The following is a 24824-nucleotide window of genomic DNA, read 5'->3' as shown; positions in this document are numbered from 1 at the left end:
GAAGCCAAAGTGGTTTGATACATATCAATATAGTTCAAAGGGTTAGGAAATTGGTCAAATCTTTTGTCACCTTTTACACTGTTATGACTTGTGGAGATTATTCTTAGAAAATAAAACGTAAATAATGGATTTGAAAAGATTTTTTATAATAGTCAGAGTCTGATGCTTTAATAAGCACAAACCATTGCTTTGCAACATGTCTTTTCTAAAAAAAACACTCTCTGTTTAATAACACAATTACAAAAATAAAAAAATGAAAAAACAGGGAAAAATGACATATGTTCATAAATTCGGGGGCATTGAGTTGGCATTACACTATGCAATGCCTTTAATTGAAAGAATAATACACCTTTGCATTAATACAAATATTAAATCCTTATTCAGTTGATTTCCCTACATTGAGAAAATAACTTTGAAAAACAAATCTGAACTTAAATTGGTGTTTTATTTTCAAAAATGTTTTGTGTGTGAATGATTTTTTACCCTGTCATTTAAACTGTCGTGACGTTGAAATAAACCAAAACAAAACAAAAAACAAACAAAACACATCCAAGATACTTTTGTCTCATTTTAGACAATAATAATCACTCTACATTAAAGATGTGCAAACTTTTTAAAAAATAAACTGTAGATCTTTTAGATTCTTTGTGTGTGGATTTTAAAATAACATTGAAAATTTACAGTAAAAGGTGTCTAAAAATATGTTGTTTCATAGCCTTAACACTTAATGACACTAACGGAAAATGGATAAGCAGCAAAACATCTTAATAAACCTTCAAGTACAGCATGCCATTAGAAAATGATTTTAAAGTGATAAGAAGAAAAGAATAAATATTTTTTTCCAATTTTTAATTTTATTTCATATAGTTTACTATACCTGGAAATAATATTTTCCACACATTAATCTTTATTTATTTTTCCCTGCAGGTGACAATCAGTTCCATATTTCTAATTACTGAGTTCCCTGCAGGAGCTCTGTAGTCTTTAAGTTCATCCATTTCCCCCCACACCCGTGTCTTGCTCTAAAATCCCGTGCACTTTTGCGCGTGCACACTAAATAAGCTCCATTGTAGGGCCATTATAATGTGAATGAGGGGCCCACCAGCTCCACTGAGGCTTGTGTGAGTGAGAGTGTGTCAGTGCAAATAGGTTAGAGAGATGGATGAACTTGCAAAGAAAAGGAACACCTAATCAAATTAAAACGGGATGACTGGCAAGCTGCCGCGCGTTGGAGCAGGACTCACGTGGGCCAAAAAAAAATCCTCCAAAATTATTTTCCTTATTCTTCCAATTTATAATGCGTTAAAGCTGATTCTCTTCCCGTTACACCTTTTCCCCTCTCATTTGATTTTTTTGTAATACAACTTAAAGAAGCATCAAGGCGCGCCTTCAACGGTGCATGTCTGCGCGACACACGCGCATCCAGCACCAGGACTAACGGGCCGTGAGCTTTTTACTCGTGATAGCTGATGCGCGAAAAAAAAGACTGTTTGCGTCAATCAAGCCAATCCCCCTCCCCTTCTCTCGCTCCAGCCCCCCTCCCCAGTCTCCCTCGATCGCCTCCACTTGTGTAGGCGCTCTTAAAGCGCAGCGTTTACGCGCGCCTCTCAGTCTTTAACGGGCAGCCCGGTGGATCGGAGTTCTCCGGTCATAAGGCTGCCTAATCTCTGCGATAACAAACTGCCATCAGGGAATAAGTGGCCATTCCCGGATTCGGGAAAGATAGCGGGGAGACGAGGGGAAGAAGAAAGGAGGAGGGATGACAGAGGGAAGAGGAGTGGAGGATTCTCCACAGCCGCCGCCGCTGCTGTTGCTCCCGTAGAGAGTGGAGTGGGAGATGGCACAGCGCCTCAGTATCCTCCACATTCAGGAGTGCACCACCGAGACCACAGCTCTGGACGTTCGCGCATCTGTGGCATCAGTCCCGAAACGCTGCCGCCTCACCACGGCCGGTCAGGCAGCGCCTCAACCCGGGTTACAGGTAAGCTGGAACCGCTGTTAATAAGTTTGTCATTTACCAAACTTCTTCATAATCTTACAGTATTTTTATCTAGGAGTTTTGGTTAAATGACAGATTGAATAGACAAGCAAACTACAATGTCTCTCATTATACTAACTTCAAAAATAATTAGTTCAGATTGGTTAAGAAAAATAAACTCTGCGAACAATTATTATAAGTCAAAATAACTTCATTTATTCAGTTTTCTTAAACAAATAAAATAAAAATAAACTATTATTGTTGTTGACATGAAGGGCTAAAACTTTCCCGTCAAGTGTCTGTGATGATCCAGGATCAGCGCCCCCTTTTGGCCTCTATAGTATTGAAGCGGATTAACAGGTTGGACCGGCTTCACACATCTTTAAGACTTCCCGCCATCAGTTCTGAATGAAACACCTCCAGATCAGAGAGCATGTCAGGCTTTGAAAGTTTGAACGTTGTCTGTGTCAGTGGTTCATCTTCCCTTATCGCTTTGTAATAGAGGTCATTTTCTCCTCTCCTTCACTCTCTAATCACATCTGTATACACACACACACACACACACACATATATATATATATATATATATATATATGTGTGTGTGTGTGTGTGTGTGCGCATATATATATATGTGTGTGTGTGTATATATATATATATATATATATATATATATATATATATATATATATATATATATATATATATATATATATATATGAATGAACTCCTCCTCCATGACCTTCTCTCTGTGTTCACTAAAGGCAGGGAATAAGGAAAGCTAGATGGGGAGAGAAGTCCATTGATATTCAAACTTGACAGAAGAAGAGAGTTACAGAAAAACAAACTACGGAAAAAGAAGTGGGGGATGAAGAAGAGATTCTCCTGGATCTTTTATCTTATATTGAGATGCTAATCCTCATATTTTTTGGGGTCTGTTTCTATTATTCATTGCATTATATTCTTCTCTTCTCCTTTTCTCTATGTCTCATATTCTTGCACTTCATTTCCTCTTTACAGTCATGGACTCCTCTCAGATTAGTGCACTAGGCAGAGGGATTCCAACTCTAATTTTGTGGTATTTCAGATGATTAGGTTCAGAAATAGGACAGAGGTGCTCAGAGTTTGGCACTATTAGAGGAATTCCCAGGGTGGCTTTGCAGGACTGATTAGTCGAGCTCCATCCACCTCTCCACACTGCCATATTAACACACAACCAGCTGTTGTTTGTTTGGAAGGATTGACTTTTGTGCTGTGTTTTAACTGGGATGTCATTTCGTCTGTGTGTGCACGAGTGTGTGCATGTGTCAGAGATTGGCTAAGCCCTATGGATGCGAGTTGTTTTCAATCAGCTCTGTAGTTACCAGCTGTGCCCTTACATTCCCCAGGGCTGCAAAACCTGGGTACATGCTCCCTCGCAAGCGCACACAAAACTCATGCATACTATTCAACCTTCCCCAACCAACTCACTCTTTCTTCTTTTCTCCTTGTTCCCGTTTTCCGCAGATATTAATCATCGCCTGCTCCGTCTGTGCGTGTGATTCCTCCGTGAGGGTTTGAAGGAGACCACCTCCACAGCATTTCCTCTGCTAAAGACCTTTCTTCCCTGAGATCCGGCGCTGCTCCCCTCCTTACCTGCCATGGTGACATGATATGGCCCTGAGTGGATTTGATCCTGCCTCCCACAAATAGACAATCTCTCGGGGAGGTTTTAAAAACCTCTAGACACCTGCAAAATAAAAGAGACATCAATTCCTCTGACGCTCAGTATTTCCCCAGTCCCGCGATGACAGTGGCCGTGCGGTTCCGTCGGCATTTGCGCAGGCTTCTGTTCTTACTCGCCTCCTGCTGCCTCCTGTCCCTTCTCCTTTCTGCCTACTTTCTCTTTGCAAACTCTTCCCCTTCCATGCAACTAGGACAGTCTGTTGAGCCCGCCTGCTCCCGGTCTCTGTCTATGTCTCCATACCGGAACCTGCCATACCCGTATCCCCCAAACCCCCCTCACATACATGTCCACACCGACCCGGTGGTGCTGGTGCTGGTGGAGTCACAGTACTCTCAGTTGGGTCAGGACATTGTCGCAATACTAGAATCAGCCCATTTTCAGTTCCGCATGGAGATTGTCTCAGGAAAGGGCGACCTTCCACCGCTGACAGAAAATGGCCGCGGCAGATATTCTCTCATCATTTATGAGAACCTGTTAAAGTATGCACATGCAGATACATGGAACAGGCAGCTGTTGCATCAATATTGTACTGAGTACAGAGTCGGCATAATAGGCTTCTATCGTTCCACTGAGAACTCTCCGTCTGTCCTCAAACTCCGGGGCCTGCCGTTGATGCTCAGGACCAACCAGGCACTTTGGGACTGTTGCGTAGTATCTAGCTCGCCTCTCCTCCACATGACCAAACCTGGTACAGATCGAGGAGCCTTACCTGGAGAGGACTGGACTTCATTCTCTTCTAATCACTCTTCATACCAGGCTGTGCTGCACGCACGGGCTAAGGAGGGAGCAGGGGCAGGCAGTGGAGATAATCCAGGACCAGGTTTCAGTCTCGGCCTTCAGGCTACTGTGGTACAGGACCTGGGGCTTTATGACGGGGTGAGACGAGTGATGTTTGGACAGGGATTGGGCTACTGGCTCCACAGACTCATCCTGGTGGATGCCATTTCCTACCTCACAGACAGGAAGCTTACTTTGGGTCTGGATCGCCACATGCTGGTGGATATTGACGACATTTTCGTCGGCAAAGAGGGGACACGCATGAACGCCAAGGATGTAAAGGTATTTGGCACAAGTACGCAAAAAGTTTGACACAAAGTAACAAAATGATTTGTTTTTTAAAGTTTGAATTACACTCCAGATACTTTTACACACAAATTCAACTTTTGACTGATTTGTGATCAGACGAAAGAATTTGGCTCACTTTTGGAAAACGTTTGAGATTTGTGAATCAAGAATCCTTGTATGTGTGCTCATATGCACAAGTCTAATCCCTCTTTGTGTTCACACCAAGTGACTATGTGTTGGGGGGGGGGGGTAAGACTGAAGGGCATTTCAGAATGGAGGTCTAGCAAGAAGCAGCCATTTAAGTGAACAAAGATGTGTGAAAGAGGGGAAGAGGAGGGGTAAGAGCAAGAAAGAGAGGTATTGAAGAGGCAGTGAAAAGATGAATGGCGCGCGTTCCTCTTTTCCCACGTTTCTGCTCTTAGGGAAACTAAAGGAGAGTCAGCCCTGCCGCCTGCCTCTAAAGAGTGCTGTTGTTTCAACATACTTTTAGAAGCACAAGCACACAGATGTAGGCAGATGTGCCTCTGCACTCCTGTTTACATACAAAAGTACAACATTTGCACGCACACAAAATGAAAACTTGTGAGAGAAATCTCGTATTTATAAGAGGGAAATAAACATGATCATGTTGCTGGGAATGGAGTGGGGCAAAGTGGCCAAAAAGTATCCTTAAAACGAAGAAAAGAAAGATTTTCTCTCTTGAACTAAAATGTGTCTTTTACATTCACCTGTCCCGTGAAGCATGAAGAAAAAGAAGAGCCTCATGTTCACTGCTGGGGGTTGAAACAGGAAAAATGGAAGGAATAAAAAGGGTTTCACACTGCGGGTGGTGACATTAGGAGAAACTTCACACCTAAGAATAAAAAAAAAAGTTATATCTTAAAAGGGTGCACATTTCCTCAGCGCAGCCACACATCACAGTGCACGTACGCATTCACAAAATGAGCACACAAGAGCTCTCCAGTTGGAGTTTTCATTTTAAGTCTGCCTGACTCTTCAGCTTTGTACCATAAATATACATGAGGATGAACCAGTTCCATAACAGAAGGGATGAGATTGAAGAGACGGACTTGGAGAGGGTCAGGAAAAGGAAGGAACAATGACATTTGAAACTGATCTTCTTCATCTAAGGCGAGTTTGGCAGTCAAGAAAGGAAGGAGAGAACATTTAAGAGATGAGAAGAGTGGGGTGTAATGCCTCAGGGGCGGTCGTTGCCTAATTTGCAGAGAAAAATTGGTGATGAGGAAAGGGAGAGTAGAAGTGTTTATTTGATAGATATGTAGCTCTAGGTTGAGTTGATTGATTGAGGCTTGATCTGGGAGTCAATCAGCCATAATAAATTAAATACTCAGTGAAAAAATTATTTATTCAGGATTTTGTATTTATTCTTTATATCTGATAGGTTAGAGGAACAAAATCCTATCAGTTTGCAGAAGGACTAAAAAATGAAAGTCTTCTCCTTCTGGTGCTGAAAGCTGTTGAAGAGATGACTCATATTAGACGACCACAAGTCAAATATACAGCACATGTAGCTCTGGGTGAGAAGAACAGCTGAATGATGTGTCACCATTGTGGAATTTGTTTTTTTGTTTTGCTCTTTATTTCTCGTCTTTTAAATGTAACCATGAAAGCAAGATGTTTGCTCGCCGACATCAGCATGCGACAATATTTGGTTTTGGTGTAAAGTGAAACCTATAAACCTGCAGAGATCAGTTGAAGTGGGCGAGGGTTTAGTTTGACAGACAGGATGAAAGAAACCCAAAATAAGGAGGATTTTTATTTGACAAAAATCCTTATTCTTCTTTGAAGAGATTTTGCTTGAGGGCCTTTTTTTGCGTCCATCTTTTCCTGTTAAACAATAATAACTTTCAAAAATCTCTTTTTTTAATTTCTAAATAATCAAAGTCCACCTTAACTTACTATAATTTACAGAGAAACATGCTTAAATGTTTCTTCATATATTGCATTTTGGTTTTAAATAGGGAGTTTGTTGGCATTTTACTCTATCTTTAAAAAAATAAATCTACAAAAACAGAAATATTGATAAGTTGTTAATTTTTTACAATATTTCAGTCTTTATGTAATAAAGTATTCCTAATTTTTCATATTTCATATCCCAAACGAATATCTGCTCCCCATCAGCAAAATGGAACGTAATTAAAGAAGCTTTTCAAGCAGCCCTATTAAATTCCCTAAATTTGCTTTCATTAAAGTGATAATATTATCTTGTGTCCTCCTGCTGTGAAAGTGATACTTATCTAATGTGTAAGACCCCTGCAGCTGCATTTCTGTGAAGAATTAATCCTACTCTATTAAAAAAAAGAAAAAAATTGAGATGGGAAACAGTAAACAAATTAATTATTACACCAATTAAAAATAAATGTAAGATCACAAAATAGGTCAACCTGTGTTGAAAAATTTTAACAGTAAAGATAACAGATGTGCCAAAGAAACGTGTCAATGTAAAACTGGGGGGCTCAACAGCTGGTGATTGAGCGCGCTATAATAATACATTAGAAGTCTTCTCTTACCTCTGCCAAGATACGATTCAATCTCCTGCGACTCCCTATAAGAGGAGGCAGAGACAGAAAAGAGAGGGTCCAATTAAAATGCCACCCTCCTTCTCCCTGCACTCTTCATTAGTCTCACCCCACGAGTTCATCTGGTGACAAACAATACCTACACCCCCCTCTGTCTGCGAGCACACTCACCCACACAGCTGTATATCCTCTATTAAAATGATTCACAGGGAGGCACCCCACAGATGACATTTCTCAAAATGAGGGATGATGCCAGTCAAAAACCCCCATCGGTGATACTTGTGCCTGCACTTTTTTTCTTCTTCTCTTTTTGAAATTTCATTCGCATAGGTTTCTCCTCTGTTCTCAGAGTGGTCGTTAGCGGGGTGTCAAATCTTCGTCTTTGGATTCCTCTTTATCACCTCCTTTTCTCTCCTCCACTCGGCTTCCTCCTCTCTCCCTCCTCACTTGAGTCATTGATCGCTATCTCCGGCCTGTTTGTATTCCTCTCCAAATCTCTCTCTCAACTCGTTCCCGCTGTTTTCCTCCCAAAGGTGTTTTCTGCAGAGGTGTAATCTAAGTTTAGACAACACATGCATGCAAACACGCAGGCTGCAACAAAGATCCAGAAGCTGAGTTCTGCTCCTCTCTCGTTAGGATACATAAGGTTGCAGTCGGTAAAGGCAAGCAGGCTCAGTGATTTACACAGCTAATAACAACTCAAAACTTTTTGTGTTCTACACCTTCCTCATGTGCAGTGGAGACTGTCATCCTGCTGATGAAGTGTCCTACATTTTCCCCAATTTTCCCATGGTCTGGACTGTCCATATCTCACCCCTTGTGAAAATTAACAGTTTTTGCCATTTTACTTGGTATAATTTAGCAGCTGAAGTAATTATAACTTCCTTGTGGTCTAATATGCAGCAGTTCTTTTTTGGCCTGTAGCAATAAACAGAAAGTTTGTTACTTATCCTCCATTTAATTGTATTTTTTACATTGAATTCAAGCACACATTGTTAGAACAGCTGGAATGATAGCAAAGGATGGCCATCAAAATGCCATGGCTCCAGTGTTCCTGTGGTTTTATCTAACCCAAAAACTAAACAAAAACGGTATTACACCAAATAAATGTCGTTCCAATTTCTTTGAAGGATTTCAGCTTAGCAGCCTTTCATTTATTGTGCAGCTCTATTTAGAGTTAATCTTTAGAACTAATTAAATCAATCAAACTAAGCTCTAACTCTCCATATCGGTTTGCCTCATTGCCAAACGCTATTACATAAGTAATGAAGAAAGGCGTAAACACTGGATGGAAGATTTAGGAATCAGAAGAGAGAACGGCAAATGTGAAAAGAATGAGATTGATTTGAGTAGTTTGCTACAAGTAGCACAGAGGCCTTCCTGTAATTTGTGTGCTGATGATCATTTCATATTGATAGTGTTGGATTTACACACTTTTTAACCCAGAAAAGCATGACAGTTGGCAAATCTGCTTCTCATTAATCTTACCAATTAAAAAAAATACATAACTAGAAATGTTTTACTTTATTAAAAGTGTAAAAAGTGTAAAGTAAAAACCTCATTTTCTAGGACATAGAAATTCTCCTCCAAGTTGTGGGCCGGACTGTAGGCGCAGAGCAACCCTGCCCCCACTTCCCATCCTTCATCTGTTTACAATTTCTCCCACCAGCTTACATCCCCTCACAACCTCAACCAAACATTACAAATGCAACAATAACAGCGAGCAATATTGGCGCTATCTAACCGTACAGTTTTGAGCAAGATGCCAGCTCAAAAAAGGAAAAAAAAGACGTACATGGATCTATTTGTTTGCAAGAGGATGCATCAGAATGGAGCAGAGCAAAGAGCTTGTGCGATTGTAGCGCCTACGTAACAGCTACAAACTTTTTACAACGGCATTTTTTTTGTTGGCTCCTGATTTACAACAAGTAGAAATCTATCATCAGAAAAATGCCACAAGAACATACTAAAAACACACAAAAAAATAGTAATAAGAGTGGGTCTTTAAATAACAGGTTTTTTTTCAACTCACCCCCCCCAAAACTGAAAGGAAACCCTGCGAGTGTGGCTGTGTGCCATGAATTTTCCTCCACACAATGAGGTGGGTTTTGCAGTCACAGCAATCACTGAAACTTAAAATCCATGCGGGCCTGCCAAGTAGAATTTAGCGTAAGGGTAGCAATGCCAAAGCTCTCCCAAGTGCCTCACATAAATGCAAGTGAATAGATGAATTTGTAAAATGCTCACATATGAAAAGCTACACTGACTTGAATCTGACAAGGGAGACTGGAAGTGATATGCAGGCAGGAGAAGCAAGTGAACGGGAAGACGTCAACATTAACTGGTTAAGCGCTCTTTCTGGTCATCAATTAGAGATGCCTGACCCAGTTAAAATTGTGCTGGTCCAGCGTTTACATCTCATGCACAGATACACACACAATGGCGGGAAGCGTTCACAAGAGACGAAAGCGACGGCTTGCTTTTACTCAGGAATTAAACCCCATTAACGACTGCAATTTTTTTCGTGCCCTCCCCTCTGATTCTCACTGTCTAATCTGTTGATGCGTAAAATCCCACTTTTATAATTACTTTTATTATTTTACATCTTGCAGTCAAGCTTGAAGCTTAAAAAAAAGGATAGCGGGGGAATGAAAAAAAAGTGCAAGATGACAGAATGGGGATATGGTGAAGAGGTGGTTGGCATAAAGGGTTTTTGAAAGGCAGGGAATGTCAGCTGTCCAGATGCCTGTCTCCCATCTGTTTGAACCCCAACATCTATCTGCCATCTCTTCAAGGGCTTACCGCACACATGCAAGAAAATGCACCACAAAACAATCGTCCATCGTCTCTGCCATTGGAAGTGGATGAAAGGTGGGCGCTCTGTGCCAGTGAAATGTTAATCCAAGGATGCTTTTGCTTTGCCTCAGTTTTTCTGTGGATCGCCTTCCGCAGTCCCGCCTTCTTCCGCTTCCCTCCTATTAGTAGCTTTAATGGCCGATTTCAAAAATCCTTCTCTGCTTTGAGTCCAGGTATCCTCTCGACCTCATTGCTTAGAGTTTTTCTCCCAAACTGCATTACAGCCTTCAGATAAAAATCAGGATGAAACTTCCAAGCCCTGTTAGAACCGACTTACAGACTGGTAATTTACCTAGGGGAGAGTTGTTTCGTCTGACATATTTGTCTTTCATCTACTGGCCTTAGTGTCTTCAAAGTTCCCTTCTGGTCATCATTTTGTAGTCAAATTTCTAAGGAATTTAAGGAAAGGACGATATAAAAATGCAGCTTTTGAAACACCAGTGCCTAAGTTCCAGTGTTGACACTCTTTAGACTACTGTAACTCTTCAACCTTTTACGCAATCAATCAGCCGATTCTGATGCGAGGAAAAGCAGCTTTGCATCTTGACGAAAAACCAATTTTCTCTGCAATAGAAGGTTCAAAGACTCCAAATTATATTTCTGACTATTTCTCTATACAAATCATTGTGAATCAGGAGCAGATCAAAAAACGCAAACTCCTTGCTACGCTCCATTCTGATGCATCCACTTGCCGACAAATAGATCCATGTATGTATTAATTTTCCTCATCCAAGCTGGCATTTGGGTTAAAACAATACGGCTGGATAGGTCCGATATTGCTCGCCATATTTGTTGCACCGCTATGGTTGGGTTGGTGTTGTGAAGAGCTGTAAGCTAGCGAGAGAGCCAATAGTAGGCAGATTTCTAATGAACTCCGGTCGCTATGTAGAAACTATATAAAAAAAAAGGCACAGCTTTGTTTTTTTTTTATTTGACTAAAAACGAAACACGTTACGGTGTTTCCTTGTTATGATCCATTTTCACACTAGTCTCTCTTGTTTAGACTCTCTGATCACACTGAAGATTTACGTTAATGTGGCCAGCTGCACATGCCACATCTCTGTACAGAAGACACTGCACAAAAGAGAGTGATTGACAAGATCAATAGCCAATCAAGACACAGAACACAATGTGCTGTTAAAAAATAAAAAAATACAAATAAAGCATGCAAAGTTCTTGCTGAAAATATTCTGCAAAACAGCAAGATTGCAAAAGGTCAACATAGCGAGGGAACACTGTAATCATAATTTAAAGACTACTCGGAATGCTTTTACAAAGGATGAAAAGATGATCGAAGTGAGACTTTAACAAGTAAAAATTGACTGGTGACCTTTTTTTTAATAAACTTTTTATCATTACTTATTGTGTACTTGCATATTTTTGCATAAATATTTTTCTTTTACTCCACCAATGTGAATTATTGCTAAATTGACCGCAGAGCAAAACTCTTTTTGTTCAGACAAACACATTCTTTTTGTCCTTTTCAAGGAGATCCATAATCCCTTTTTTATTGGGTAGTTTTATACGTTGTCATCAACTCAGCTTGTTAGTGCAATCAAATTAAAAACATCTTCAATCTTAGCCACAATTCTCTACTCAAAATGATATTACTGTGCAAAAAAATAAAATAAACACAACGTTGACAAGTCAAAAATGTGAATAGCTGAATGTCACAGTTAAGAAAAACAAAACAAAGAAAAATAAATACAAACGCAGCCATTCTTGCTGTTAGTGGTTCTGATTTCCGCCGATACAACACAAACATTTCCTGTGTGGCTCTGCAGATCTGCGTTATAAATGTTTGTCAGCGGAATACAAATGAGATGTTTGAACTAATACTCTGCACACTTGGACACTCACCTCCACTAATTCTTAAGTATGCCAGCACATACTTTAATATTACATTTCAGCCAATTGCATCATGAAGTGTTTATTAAGTTATAATGCAAAACACCCAGCTGCAAACTTGATTGAATTCTTAAGTCTTTGTGTCCCAACATTTGGCTGTGTGTTTGCACGCCTGTAAGACATAGAAGATGTCATAGTAGAGGAGACAGGGGATCAGATTAGGGAATTGTGCACATCTGTCAGCAGCCAGCCATCTTCTGCACCATTAGATTAAGGCTAATGAAGACACTCCAAGCATGTGTCTGTATATTTGGTATTTTGGGAGACTAACATTCAATTGAGATGGTGAGAAGGAAAGAGCAGGAGCTCCAGCAACCAATCTTTTGCTGTGGCTCCAGCTGCTCAGCTGTCATAAATAAAGCAGGGTTTCTGGGGATCGATTAAAAGCAGTGAAACCGAGTTGTTGTTGGGGCGTGACACAGGGAACAAAGACCCAGCTGAACACATTTTTGAGAGAAAATTCACAACTTGGTTGATAAAAAAAATATTTGCAGAAGTGCAGCAATAGCAGGGGGACATGGTCAAAGAATTTGCAAGGGTATAGAGTCGTAGAGGGGCGGTGGGAGCGATCTTTCCTCGTTGCTGCTTCAGCCTTCTTTTCAAATTAATACTGCCTTGTCTCCTGAGAATGTGACATTTTCTTGGAGCAAGCGAAGGAGAGAGGTTCAGAGGTGGGTGGGAAGTGTGGAAGACAAATGCGGTAGGGCTGGGGTTGGGTAGGGGCGGCAGGGCAGAGAGGAATCTTCAGGTTCTTGGCAAGAAGACGGAGAACCGGAGCAGTAGGACGAAACTGTAGAGAGCTGAGGGGACTGGGATCCACGGGTTTCACCAGGTGATGTTAGGGATGAATGGAGGAAACCATGAAATGGATGGAAAGATTGTTTCTGTGCACATAGGGGTGGGTGTGGGTGTTATTAGTCCACCCTCTGGAGGCCAGTAATGCACTGACCTTCATTAACTTGCGTTACTGTCGGTGTGTGTGTGCGTGCATGGTGTGTTCAACTCTCTTTAGTTGACACTCATTACCGAGTCTTTGTTTAAAGGCCAGCAAACTAATGAAGTCATTAAATAAGTGAAGAAAATCCTGATGGCAGCATTGAAACCAGAGATTGAGGCGACAAAAAAAAAAATCTACGGCTGGAGTTGTGCACTGACAAAACTGAAAAAAAAATATATATAAAAAAAACAAGACATAACAGTGTGATTTTAGCAGGAATCACTATGAGGGGATAAAGTGACCTCTGAAGTAAACTTAAAAAAATGATAAATTACCCATCAATATTCAAATCCCTTTTGAGACAAACAGAGACTCTGAAAACAAGAATCTACAGTTGTTAATCCATATTCTTATAAAAATGTTAAGATACTGGGAATTTAGATGGCATTTAGGCCATAATTATATATGAAGGTCTACAACAATATAGATTTGCTTGTCATTTACTTCTCATAATTCCTCTTATATTCTATAAAAAAGATGAGTTAAGTCATCAAATAAACCAGGACCTCATTTCCTTACGTACCACACACTTCAAAACTTCTATAGAATTTTGCCTAAATTTAGAATCTGCCTAAATCTGTGTATTTAACAGGAACACACTGGATGATGATTTGCTAAGTGGTACAAAATTTAGTTAAGTCTTAAGGCCCGTACACACCGGGACGAATATTCGCCAGGCGTTATTCGCCAGCGTTTTTCGCCACGTTTTTTGTGTTCACACCCAGGCGATTTTCGCTGACGATGAGTGGAGTGAACATGCAATTTCATTCCCTGACATTAGATGGCGCTTAATGTAAAACAGAAATACTCCTGTACACAAGGTGGCGCTGCGCAACTTTACGCTTCTTAAAGTCGCTTTTCACTCAGAAGAAGAGAGCAAGTATTTACACGCTTGTCAGAATCAAACAAAGAAAACATGAATATTTCAAGCACCAGTAGCTCCAACTGGTGCTTGGTTCGGGGATATTTTTGAATGTCCGTCATTATTGCTTCGCGGCTGTGTGTAGACGCTACTTGGCGTCTATCTTCTTCGCTGGTATGTGTGCTCAGCAAGGCAGTTTTGTGTTTGAGCGCCCCCAGGTTGTGTTTTACTGTAACTTCAGAAGCTCCAGACACGTGAGCAAAAGCGCCATTCTCATTGGTCGAGTAGATTTCGACGCCACGCGTCGAAAAAAAAACGAACCCGAGGCGTTTTTTTTTTTTTTGACGCTTTAACGTGTGGCGTTTTTTCGCGTCGGTGTGCACACTCTCGTTGGTGCCCTTTGTTTAGTCACGAGGCGTTAAACGTCGGCGAAAATCGCCGGCGAAATTCGTCCCGGTTAGAACAGGCCTTTAGTATTTGATCTGATGTGACATGATTTTGCGTCATATCTAGTGAAATTTATCATCAAATACATATATATATATATATATATATTAGGGCTGCACGATATGAGGAAAACTTGCGATATGCGATATTAGTGATCAATATTGCGATAACGATAAATTTGCGGTAAATAAACAAATAGAAAAATAAACAAAAACATCATTCCCATTTCATTGCAACAGTTTAAAAATTATACTCCAAATGACCCTCATCGACATGGGGGACAAACGTCAGGGTGGCTAACCCTGGTCCTCAAGAGCCTCAACCCTGTCTGTTTTCCAATTCTCCCTAGACTGCTCGATAATGATAACCAAAATCAGGTGTGTTCAGTCAATCAGGATGTGAAATCACTTGAGTCAGCCAATCAACAGCAAGCTGGTTAAGGAGAGCTGGAAAACAGGCAGGGTTGTGGCTCTTCAGGACCAGGGTTAACATAATAGGCCTCCATCTGATTGGTCAACAATGGGAAGGCGTCCATCTGATTGGTCAAAGCATAAAGGGATTTATTTGATTCGTTAAATGCTTCAAGCTGCTAGAAGATTGTTTTAACACATTTTGGGTTTGCGATTTATTGCGATATTCGCCGTCTTTTGCGATATGCATATTGCAGAGCTGGATATTGCGATAACGATAAATTTGCGGTATATTGTGCAGGCCTAATATATATATATGTGTATTTTTTAAATGTTGACAGATCTGAAGGATGCATTTTGATTCCAACGGTGCAGTTTAGAAGAATGAAATAAGATAAAAATATGTGTTGTTTTTCTACATTTTCCTGTTATTTGAAAGTCAGAAACATTTGGAAAAGATCAAAACCATTAAAGTGAAAGTTTTATCTGAGCTTAATTCATTCTTCCTGTTGGTTTAGCTTTAAAAAACCTGCTGCACAGAGAGTGACACATCACTTGATATTCCTTTCAGATTTTGGAGTGCGCCCTTCACAGCTTTTGTCTAAGTCATGGAAAACACTGGAACAATGACCAGAGTGTGAATAGAAGTATGAATGAAGCATCAGTGAAATAAACTAACCAGACAGAAGGAGAAATGGTCAATGGGAGACAGTGTGAGACACCAAAGGATGGAAAAAAAGTGATTGTTTTTTAAAAACCTTGCTTTTTTTGTCCCCAGGCTCTCCTTGATACCCAGAAGCAGCTCCGGTCTTACATCACTAACTTCACTTTTAATCTGGGTTTCTCAGGGAAGTTCTACCACACAGGTGGGTTCATTTACATGTTTCATCTTTAAATGCTCAAAGCCAATTTCAGTATAGTAACTATAATTCTAATGAAAACCACCCTTGTTAATAGTTTGTTGGATTTTCCTCAAACGTTTCTGTTTATTTTTAAACTCAATTTCAACCGCATTAGAAGCACCACTCTGCTTTTGCAGTCTGACTGTTTTTATTTGGACAAGCTATCCATCTGTTAGCTTCAATGTAAATTAAAAAAAAAACAATCTTTACAGTTTTATTAGACGTCTTTTGTTGCCAAAGATCGATACATAAGCGAACATTAACCGCTTTTACACAACAGTTGCATGGCTGCAAGGTCCACTGCACCTCCACTAACCTCATGTAAGCAGCAGTCTGCAGTCAGAATGAACCTCCAGTTATTATTTTGTTTTGTTTTTGTACCTTATGCCTCATCACGTGACCCACCAAGCTGAAACACACCGATCCACATCAGTGTTGCAGTCTCATCTGTTCCTGCAGCATCGCAAGGCTGTTCGGTCTGACTCTAACAAAACAGCAAACATTTGCGACCAGGTTTACGGTTCCACAGAAATGAAATGAAATATTACACCGCTGCAAGGAAGAACAAAGATGCCTTCAAAGGCCGAATAAAGTCAAATTAGATAAATGCACTACAACTAATTTCTGCCACAAATTCTCACATACCACATTGTGGTTTATGGTAAAAAGCAGATTAGTTTGTATAATTGAGGTTTTTACTGCTTACTTTTATATAGAGATGTAAAATAAATGTTGACAGCATTATTTATAGTTATATAGTTATATATTTAATATTATTACATTTGGTTGCACTGTATATTATTTGATGTTAAGTGAGGCAGAGGCTGTACCGTACTAGTCATCTGGTTTTAGAATGAAATAGAAAGAAGTTGATAAGTGTGACACAAAAAACAAAGGACAAAAAAATCCAAATCAACGAAAGCATTTTGTTTTTGACTATCTTGGTATCAGTTATTTTATTAGTAAGAGGTTATTTTTTGACCTTATACCAGCAAAAGTTAGGTTGATCGTTGGTTTGAAAACATTTGTTTTGTGTGTTCTTCCCTCTCCATCCGTCCGTCCTTGTCAACGCTGGTGTTCCCACGCGTTCAGGCACGCCAGAGGAGGACGAGGGAGACGATCTGCTGCTCAAGTATGTGGATGAGTTCTGGTGGTTCCCGCACATGTGGAGCCACATGCAGCCTCACCTCTTCCACAACGAGTCCTCGCTGCTGGAGCAGATGGTCCTCAACAAGGAGTTTGCTCTGGTGAGATGGATGCGCAGGCACATATCCATCGTTCATGCAACTGTCTGTTTTTCTTCCTCCTTTTTTTTTTTTCAAATGTGTCTCTTTAAATTATACTGTTTCCTCCAGCGACACACGTCACTACAGACACTTGTCATTTACTCCATCACACCATAAAAATGTTGTCAGGTCAATCTGTTTTAGCCAATATGGTGCTTTGATTAAAAAAAAAAAAAGTAAAACAGCAACAATTTTCATACTCATTTAAAAGCTTTTTTAATCTTTGAAAATTTAAAAGATTTATTCTGAGGGAATATGAAGCCAGATACCAGGTTGTGTGTTTTTTAGGGCTGAACTCTCAATTTCCACCAGTCAGTAACATGGGTAAAGCACATCAAAGATGTAGACATTGTTCTGGTTGGGTGAGGGATAATCCTCCAAAGAGGTGTTCATTATCTGGAATTAATGTATAGAAAAGTCCTTTTAATTCTGATTCCTGACATTTGTGAAGGGCATTATTGTGGTCGCTTGTCAAAAAGAACAAGTTGACACCATTAGTGTGGTTTTTAGTAAGGTTTAAACCTGTCTTTCTGATATTCCATCTTAGGCCTTTACCCAAATTCTTATGTAAATATCCCCTGAAGGGTTGTCAGGTGGTGGAAAAATTAGTTACTTTTGTAGGGTAACATGTATTTTGCAGAAAGAAATTATATGCAGAGTTTGAATGCTTTATCAAAGATTTTAAGATGTTCATCTATCCATCTATCTTCAGAACCTGCTGAATCCTTTTTGGGGTCACAGAGGTCTGGAGCCCATCCATTTACTGTCAGACGAAGGCAGGGTACACCCTAAACAGGTCATCAGTCAGTTGCAGGCCCACACATTTTTATGCAAATGTAAGGACATTTTGGAGACAACAATTAACCTATGCAACATGTTTTTAGACTGTAGGAGGAAGCCGGAGTTCCCGGAAAATACCCATGCATGCATGAGGAGAACATGTAAACTCCACGTAGGAAGGTTACGGCTAGGATTTGAACCTGGGCATCCTCGCTATGAAGAAAGACTGCTAGCCACTGAAAACCATGTGCTACTCAGAAAACCACTAGTGAGCTGCTATGTATGTTTAAGCGACCACTTCCAATGAAAAGTCTATGTAAACGCCCATAAATGCATGTTTCTGGCTTTTGCGTTCAAGACTCTTGCATTAATGCGTTTTTGGGCTCTTAAAATAGTTGAACTTTGACCAATCAGGGACTCGGATTTGGTAGTGACGTATAGATGGCGTCCCTTTTTTATTTTGTACCAAGCCTCTTCTAACTATAGATGCCGGATATGCGCTAGTAAACAGTAGCAATAGAAAGGAGGTAGATGCCCCTTCCTGCTTGTCCTCCGTGAACAGCATGGGCTAAACGCGCATTCAAAAACATGCATCACATGCCTGGTGTGAACATTATATTACAGTGCCTCAGGGTTGGTGTAGTTTTTGTAGCCTCGTTGTCTCTGGGCACTTTTACACTATGCGTTTTGATCTGGACAAGTGTTTGTTTGTGTTCAACTGCTTTTTGAAGTCATTTGCTGAAGTCATCCCTTTTTATTTAGCATGATAACCCATTTCAGATGGGCAGTTTAAACATATTTCAATTTAAAAGCTTCTCATGGGTTTCATAGGGTGTGAGTTGTACATTGGTGTGTGCGTGAAACTGATTCCTTTGACCTCTTTGGCCTAAAGTGTCACACACATGATGTGGCATAAAAGAGGCTGGTTCTTGCTGTTGAAGGTGAGCCGGACTATAAAGTGTGATCACCAACCTCAGTAGAATGCATGTGCACATGCTCAGTCCTCCATCCCCCTGACCATTGATGCTTGGCTTTGACAATGTGAGTAGGTGTGTGTTAGACCAAAGGACAACACCATCAGTCTTGTCAGTGCACCCAGAAAACATCCACCCTCCAGTTCTCTCTCACACGCACACATTTCGTACACACACACACACACACACATCTTCATGAGAACCCGTATTTTTTCTAATTTCTGACCCCCAAGGCCAGCACCATAACAAACACAACTCCAACCACGTGCTTTTACTGCAAGGTCAACTGTGCGGCTCTCTGTGTTTATGTGTGACAAAGTCCTTTGTGTGTGATCTGTAATTGGGCCATTATTTCTGTTTATTAATATAACCTTCATGTACTAACTGTGTAATACTTCTCATCCAGGAGCACAACATCCCAGTGGACATGGGTTACGCCGTGGCTCCTCACCACTCGGGCGTCTACCCGGTGCACATGCAGCTGTACGAGGCATGGAGGCGTGTCTGGAACATCCGGGTCACCAGCACTGAAGAATACCCCCACCTCAAACCTGCTCGATACCGCAAAGGCTTCATCCACAACAGCATATTGGTGAGTGCCAGCACAACCATTGTGAAACACAAGAACTTTCATTTATTTATGAAAAGCTTCAGGGCTGCATCTGCTTCACACCAGGCTAATAAATATGTCCATTCTCATGAGTCATGTACATCCATAAATGCACTTTGATCAGCTGACATGTTTTTGTAGAGACTTTTTTGATGTTGGATACTCATGAATGACTATATATATATATATATATATATATATATATATATATATATATATATATATATATATATATATATATATATATATATATATATATATATATATATATATATATATATATATATATATATATATAGGCAAAATACTGTCTATATATATACATATACAATTTTAGCTGGCAACTCATTTGAAATGATAGTATTTTAATAAAGTTGTAATTTTTCCCCATTTTCTTTTCATCTCCTGACAAAATCCAAATAGAGCAATTTCTCAACAGATGCTTCTTCTGAGTATAAGTTGTGTTCATTCATGTTTAAAAAAAATTTCTGACACGCAGTAGACGAAGCACAGATGTGTCATTTGACTAAATGAGGTGTGTATAAGGAGCAACATCGGGCAGAAGTCCAGAATCAAATGCAAAACTCACGCACCATCTGATGAAAAAACAAAAAACATAAACAATGATGCTACGTACACACCGGGTGCAAAACAGACATTCTTGAATGCACTTTTAGCATATGGTTCACACTGGAGTGTCGCTACCTTGTACAAGCCAATTTACCTACATATGGAGGAGACTTAGTGCAAAATGTAGAACCAGTGCAAATTTCACGAATCTTGCTCCAGGCTTTTTTCTTTTACAACCCTATTCCGATGTATGAATGACATGGTGTCATAGAATTCACGCCGGGGACAAAACGTAATGATTAAAAAGGATGCCACCCATACGTCACTAGCGAATCCCAGTCTCTGATTGGTCAAAGTTCAACTGGTTTAACTTTCAACGTGTATTCAATTGCAATGTATTTATAGCCCATAAACAGACTTAAAAACATGCGTGGTGACGTGTGAATGCGAGAATGCAAGAAGCCTGAAGCGCATATAAGCTTGTGTTTACATTCATCTTTTACATCAGAAGTGGTCGCTCAAACGTACATTTCAAAATGAAAATTAAATTAATTAAAAATTTAAATTTGTAAATTTGTGGACCATCTCAACTCAAGTTAGCTCTGTCTTTGGAGCTTTTATTGCTGCAGACATCTTTTATATTGCAGTGAAAAGTTAAATAAGTCATGGGTGGATTGTAAATTGTGTGTTGATTGTTTTTTCGGATCCACAACAGAAAATCAATGATGCTATGGGTGGTTTGTTACCTCCCTGTGTATTCTTATGGGTGTGGCATATTTGACCTTCTCTCACCGCGGTGCGTTCAGCTCATTTAATTCAATATTTAATCCCTTCCCAGTGCTGCCACAGCGGCAAACTTTTCCGAGTTTGTGTGTCTGTCGGTGCACTTAATTTATACTGTGGAATGAACGCAAGGCTAAACACAAAAGCGATATTTTTGTGCTTTTGCGCTTGTATAGATAATCACCCATCACAGTTTGAGAGAGCGGTAGAACACAACTTTTGTCAGCCATTTCACATAAGCAAATGTCATCAACTCTTTCCTGGTCTCTTGTCCTCCGCCTCCTCTCCATTCACTTGCCAGTCAGGCTCTTCCTCAGCATGCGCAACGGTTTCTTTCCTGACAAAAGAGCCAATCACATCTGACACCAAAATTATCAGTGCATGTTTTTTCTGCCATATTTGGTTTTCCAGCAAATAATGTGAAGAGACAGCTGTATCAATTTTCTAATCAGTCCTGGAAGTCTGCCTTTTATTCTGTTTTGTCGTGCCGCTGCGTCATAAAAGCCAACCGATCAATCGCACATCCTCTGTGCACAAAGGCAGACTCATTTTTTGACAGGCTGTAATGTGTCATTATACTTTATTCATTGTACTGTATTCAGAACCTTTACTGAATTGCTGAAGTCAATAAAATAACAAGTCAGTAACTAGGATGCTCTGAAATGGACATAAGCAGATAACACAAATGTTGTAGCTTTGCAAGGAGAACAGTGAACACAATTTCTTAGATAAGGTAAGATTCCTTTTTCTTTAACAGTTTATTCCAGGGTTTTAATGTTCTTTTTTTTTACTTTTTTGTCTAGTTGGGAGGAGATTTCCCTATAATAGACACATACAAATCATATTATATGAGTTGAGCTTCCCTGGCTTCTTTGCTTTGCATTGAAATGAAGGGTCTTCAAATATAAGTTGCTGATTGTGCTTCTTTGGGCTAGTCTGCAGGCTGTGGGAAACACCCTGCACTGCAGGCTAAATACAGTCTAGACAGACTGGCCTGCCTAACTGAAAGCTACATGTTCGGGAAAATGCTATAAAAAAATGCCTGTAATGAAAATCCCATCTGGAAAGCTTCCCCAGACCTGAGGTGTCTGAAGCAAAATTAGGTGCCCCTAGTGCTCTTGTAGGTTTTCTTGTATTTTGCTGCACTGAGCTGTCTTCCTCTTAGGAGAACAGCTATTCAAGCCATGTAAGCAGAAAATGTTGACAGGACAGCAGGTTTGACTTTATTTTCCTTAATTTTTTAGGCCAATGATGAATGTAACAGTATGTTTGGGACGTTAATAGAAACTCACCAGTGCGGGATGTTGTCCAGGATCAAAGACAATCATCATATGGACATTTGGACACAACATACAATTTTAGAAAGAACTAAATATTAAAAAACAACCCAAAAATAAGTTAATTCAGTTGAGGATCTTAAATAAAAATCTTAGTCCAAAGTTTGGATGCCATTTCCTATTTGTGTGGAAATGCATGCATGAACTCTATCCGTAGTGTCATTTCACTTTCTCTCATTCTGAAAAATGATCCTGCTTTATGACCCAGAGTAATGTTACGTTGGGACCATATCAATCACACATTTCCTTTTTGTTTTTTCTACCTTTGGCATGCTTCATGTCCACTTTTATCCTCCAATCTTTCTATCCTGCTGCGTGCTCCGTCTTCGTTTGCACAGAGGAGGACAGGAAGTTGTCTTTAGATGGTAAAAATTGGTGTTTGTGTGTCTCTGTCAGCAGATTGAGAGCGACCCACTGGGCCCACAGTATCAGAACAAATCAGACTGAGATATGGGTTTGTGCCATGTGAGTGTGTGTATGCGCTGCACATACTTGTATGTGTACGTGTGTATTTCTTTTTAAAATGCACTATATCAGTTTGAGCTATAGCTCTGTGGATAATTGGTTTGGTGAAATAGTGCTGAGTGTCTGTGGCTATGGTGGCCTTCTCTCACACTCCCTTTTGAGTGTGTCTGTGTGGGCGTTGGTGTGTGTGTGTGTGAATGAGTCTGCAATGTTTTATAGATAAGCCAATATCTGCGCTTCCAGCTTTTACTCTCTATTTCACACAGTGAGGTGCTCCACTAGGAATTCACTATAAAGATGTTATTCTTCCTTACTGCTTTTCCTTTCTTTTCAATTCTCTTCTTTTCATTAAATTACATGCGTTTGCACACAGTGCTTTTTGCAATTGTCGGAATATTGCTTTTTTTTTTTTTTACATGTTTATTAATAACGCAGGTTTACATTTTTGAATAATTGCAACACCCATCACTTCTATTTTAGACATAAACCTAAGTGGCTGTTGTAATCTATGGTGCAACAGTTGATAAAACCAAGAGGCAGAGTATGCAACCAGTGTTTTTAGCTTTAGGTCATTTTTTTGCAGTTGTTGTTTCCGAGGGAAAACTAATCACGGTCAAGATTGGATTTAAAAACGATAAGCTCCTCCCCTTTGGTAAACAGCGAGTAACCACATGCATCAAACAAGTGTAAGTGAGGAGGGGGGAAATAGCACTGCAGCAGGAGAGAAGATAATCTTCTGTACAAATACAAGACTTACATTGGTGCAGGCTTTTATTGTGTCGGGTAATTAACTAAAGTTGTATCACTATCAGGAACCAAACCGATCTAGAGGTATGTATCCTTTTTTGCTTTCAGAAAATAAATGCACGTGCCCATTGCTTTGGGATTTAGTTCATCTCTGTCACTTTTGGTGTTGTGTGTGCTGTCACACTTCCTGTCAACAGCTAATCAGAAGGTGCATCCAGTAAGCCTCAGAATATTTTGAGACATGTCATTGGATGTTAGCCGTGTCACTTTATTAGTTGCTTAAACTGCTGGTCAGCAATTTGACAGAAAGCACTTGTTAAAATTAGGTACGGTTGAAAAATGGATTTAAACCTTGACAGAAACATGAAAAGTGTTACATCTTTTTCTTTTGAAAATGTGCCTTTACCATCTCAGCAATGACTGAAGAGCGCTCAAAGGCTTCTTCAGTGAAGGCAGATGGATGTCTTGGCTGAGATTACAAGACATGGCCACCATTCAGGACGGAGCAGACGAGCCTTCTCTGCTTCCACAGCTTCCTTTGTTAGTTAGCATTCCAGGATGACTTGTATCAATTTGTTCCAATGAAAGCAGGATTTGACCTGTGAGAGCTGCAGAGGCACGTGACCAAAGCTTGAACGGTAAACTGTATTCATAAAGCTTTATTGAGTATTTGGTACTTGTCAAAAAATTAATCTTTAGCCAAACAACTGCAAGATAATCCAAAACCTATATAAAAGAAATAAAAAAAGAAAATAAAAAATACAAATTCAAGATTAGTTTACATTTTGTGTTGTTATTCTCAAATGTGCAATATACACTATATTACCAAAAGTATTGGCTCACCTGCCTTGACTCACATGAACTGTAGTTCAATATTGATTTCACTTTTTGCAGCTATTACTGCTTCAACTCTTCTGGGAAGCCTGTCCACTAGGTTGAGGAGTGGGAATTCAGCAATTTTTGACCATTCTTCCAAAACCGCATTGGTGAAGTCATACACTGATGTTGGTGGAGAAGGCCTGGCTCTCTGTCTCTCCTCTAATTCATCCCAAAGGTGTTATGTCAGGTTCAGGTCAGGACTTTGTGCAGGCCAGTCAAGTTCATCCACACAAGACTCATCCATGTCTTTATGGACCTTCCTTTGCTTACTGGTGCACAGTCAAGGTTGGAAGAGGAATGGGTCCGCTCCAAATTGTTTCCACAAGGTTGGGGGCATGGAATCGTCCAAAATGTAAGAAAATTTCACTACAACATTTGTTGCACAGGTGACATCCCATGACAGTTCCACGTTGGATTTCACTGAGCTACTGAGAGTAACCCGTTCTTTCACATGTGTTTGTAAAAAGAGTCTGCATGCCTGAGTGCTTGATTTTATACACTTGTGGCCAGACCAAGTGATTAGGACACCTGATTCTAATCTTTTGGATGGGTGAGCGAATACGTTTGGTAAAATAGTGTATATTGAACATACAGCACTAATGCAATTACTATCCTCCCAAACCCTGCTGTACAAATGAAAAAAGTAAAAATACTTGAGCATGCAAATATTAAAAATAGATGAAAATAGTACTGGTATTTAATGTA

At 40.0% G+C, this 24824-nt stretch overlaps 1 protein-coding gene across 2 annotated transcripts in view; it reads left to right on the top strand.

Annotated features, from left to right (window-relative positions):
- The first annotated feature begins 1581 nt into the window (after positions 1–1581).
- Positions 1582–24824, top strand: part of ndst3 (N-deacetylase/N-sulfotransferase (heparan glucosaminyl) 3) — a 42680-nt gene continuing 19437 nt past the window's right edge. For both annotated transcript variants that reach the window (XM_020703216.3, XM_004065867.5), the window contains exons 1-5: positions 1582–1981; positions 3482–4760; positions 15565–15652; positions 16781–16935; positions 19135–19320. In XM_020703216.3, the coding sequence (XP_020558875.1) occupies positions 3762–4760; positions 15565–15652; positions 16781–16935; positions 19135–19320 (1428 nt within the window). In that variant the 5' untranslated portion in view covers positions 1582–1981; positions 3482–3761. The remainder of the gene's footprint in view (positions 1982–3481; positions 4761–15564; positions 15653–16780; positions 16936–19134; positions 19321–24824) is intronic.

This window comes from Oryzias latipes, assembly GCF_053564925.1.
Source record: "Oryzias latipes strain Hd-rR chromosome 1 unlocalized genomic scaffold, Olatipes_Hd-rR_3.1 chr1_Y".
Taxonomy (NCBI): Eukaryota; Metazoa; Chordata; class Actinopteri; order Beloniformes; family Adrianichthyidae; genus Oryzias; species Oryzias latipes.
Note: the sequence above shows the minus strand (reverse complement) of the source record. Positions and strands in the feature narration are given on the sequence as shown.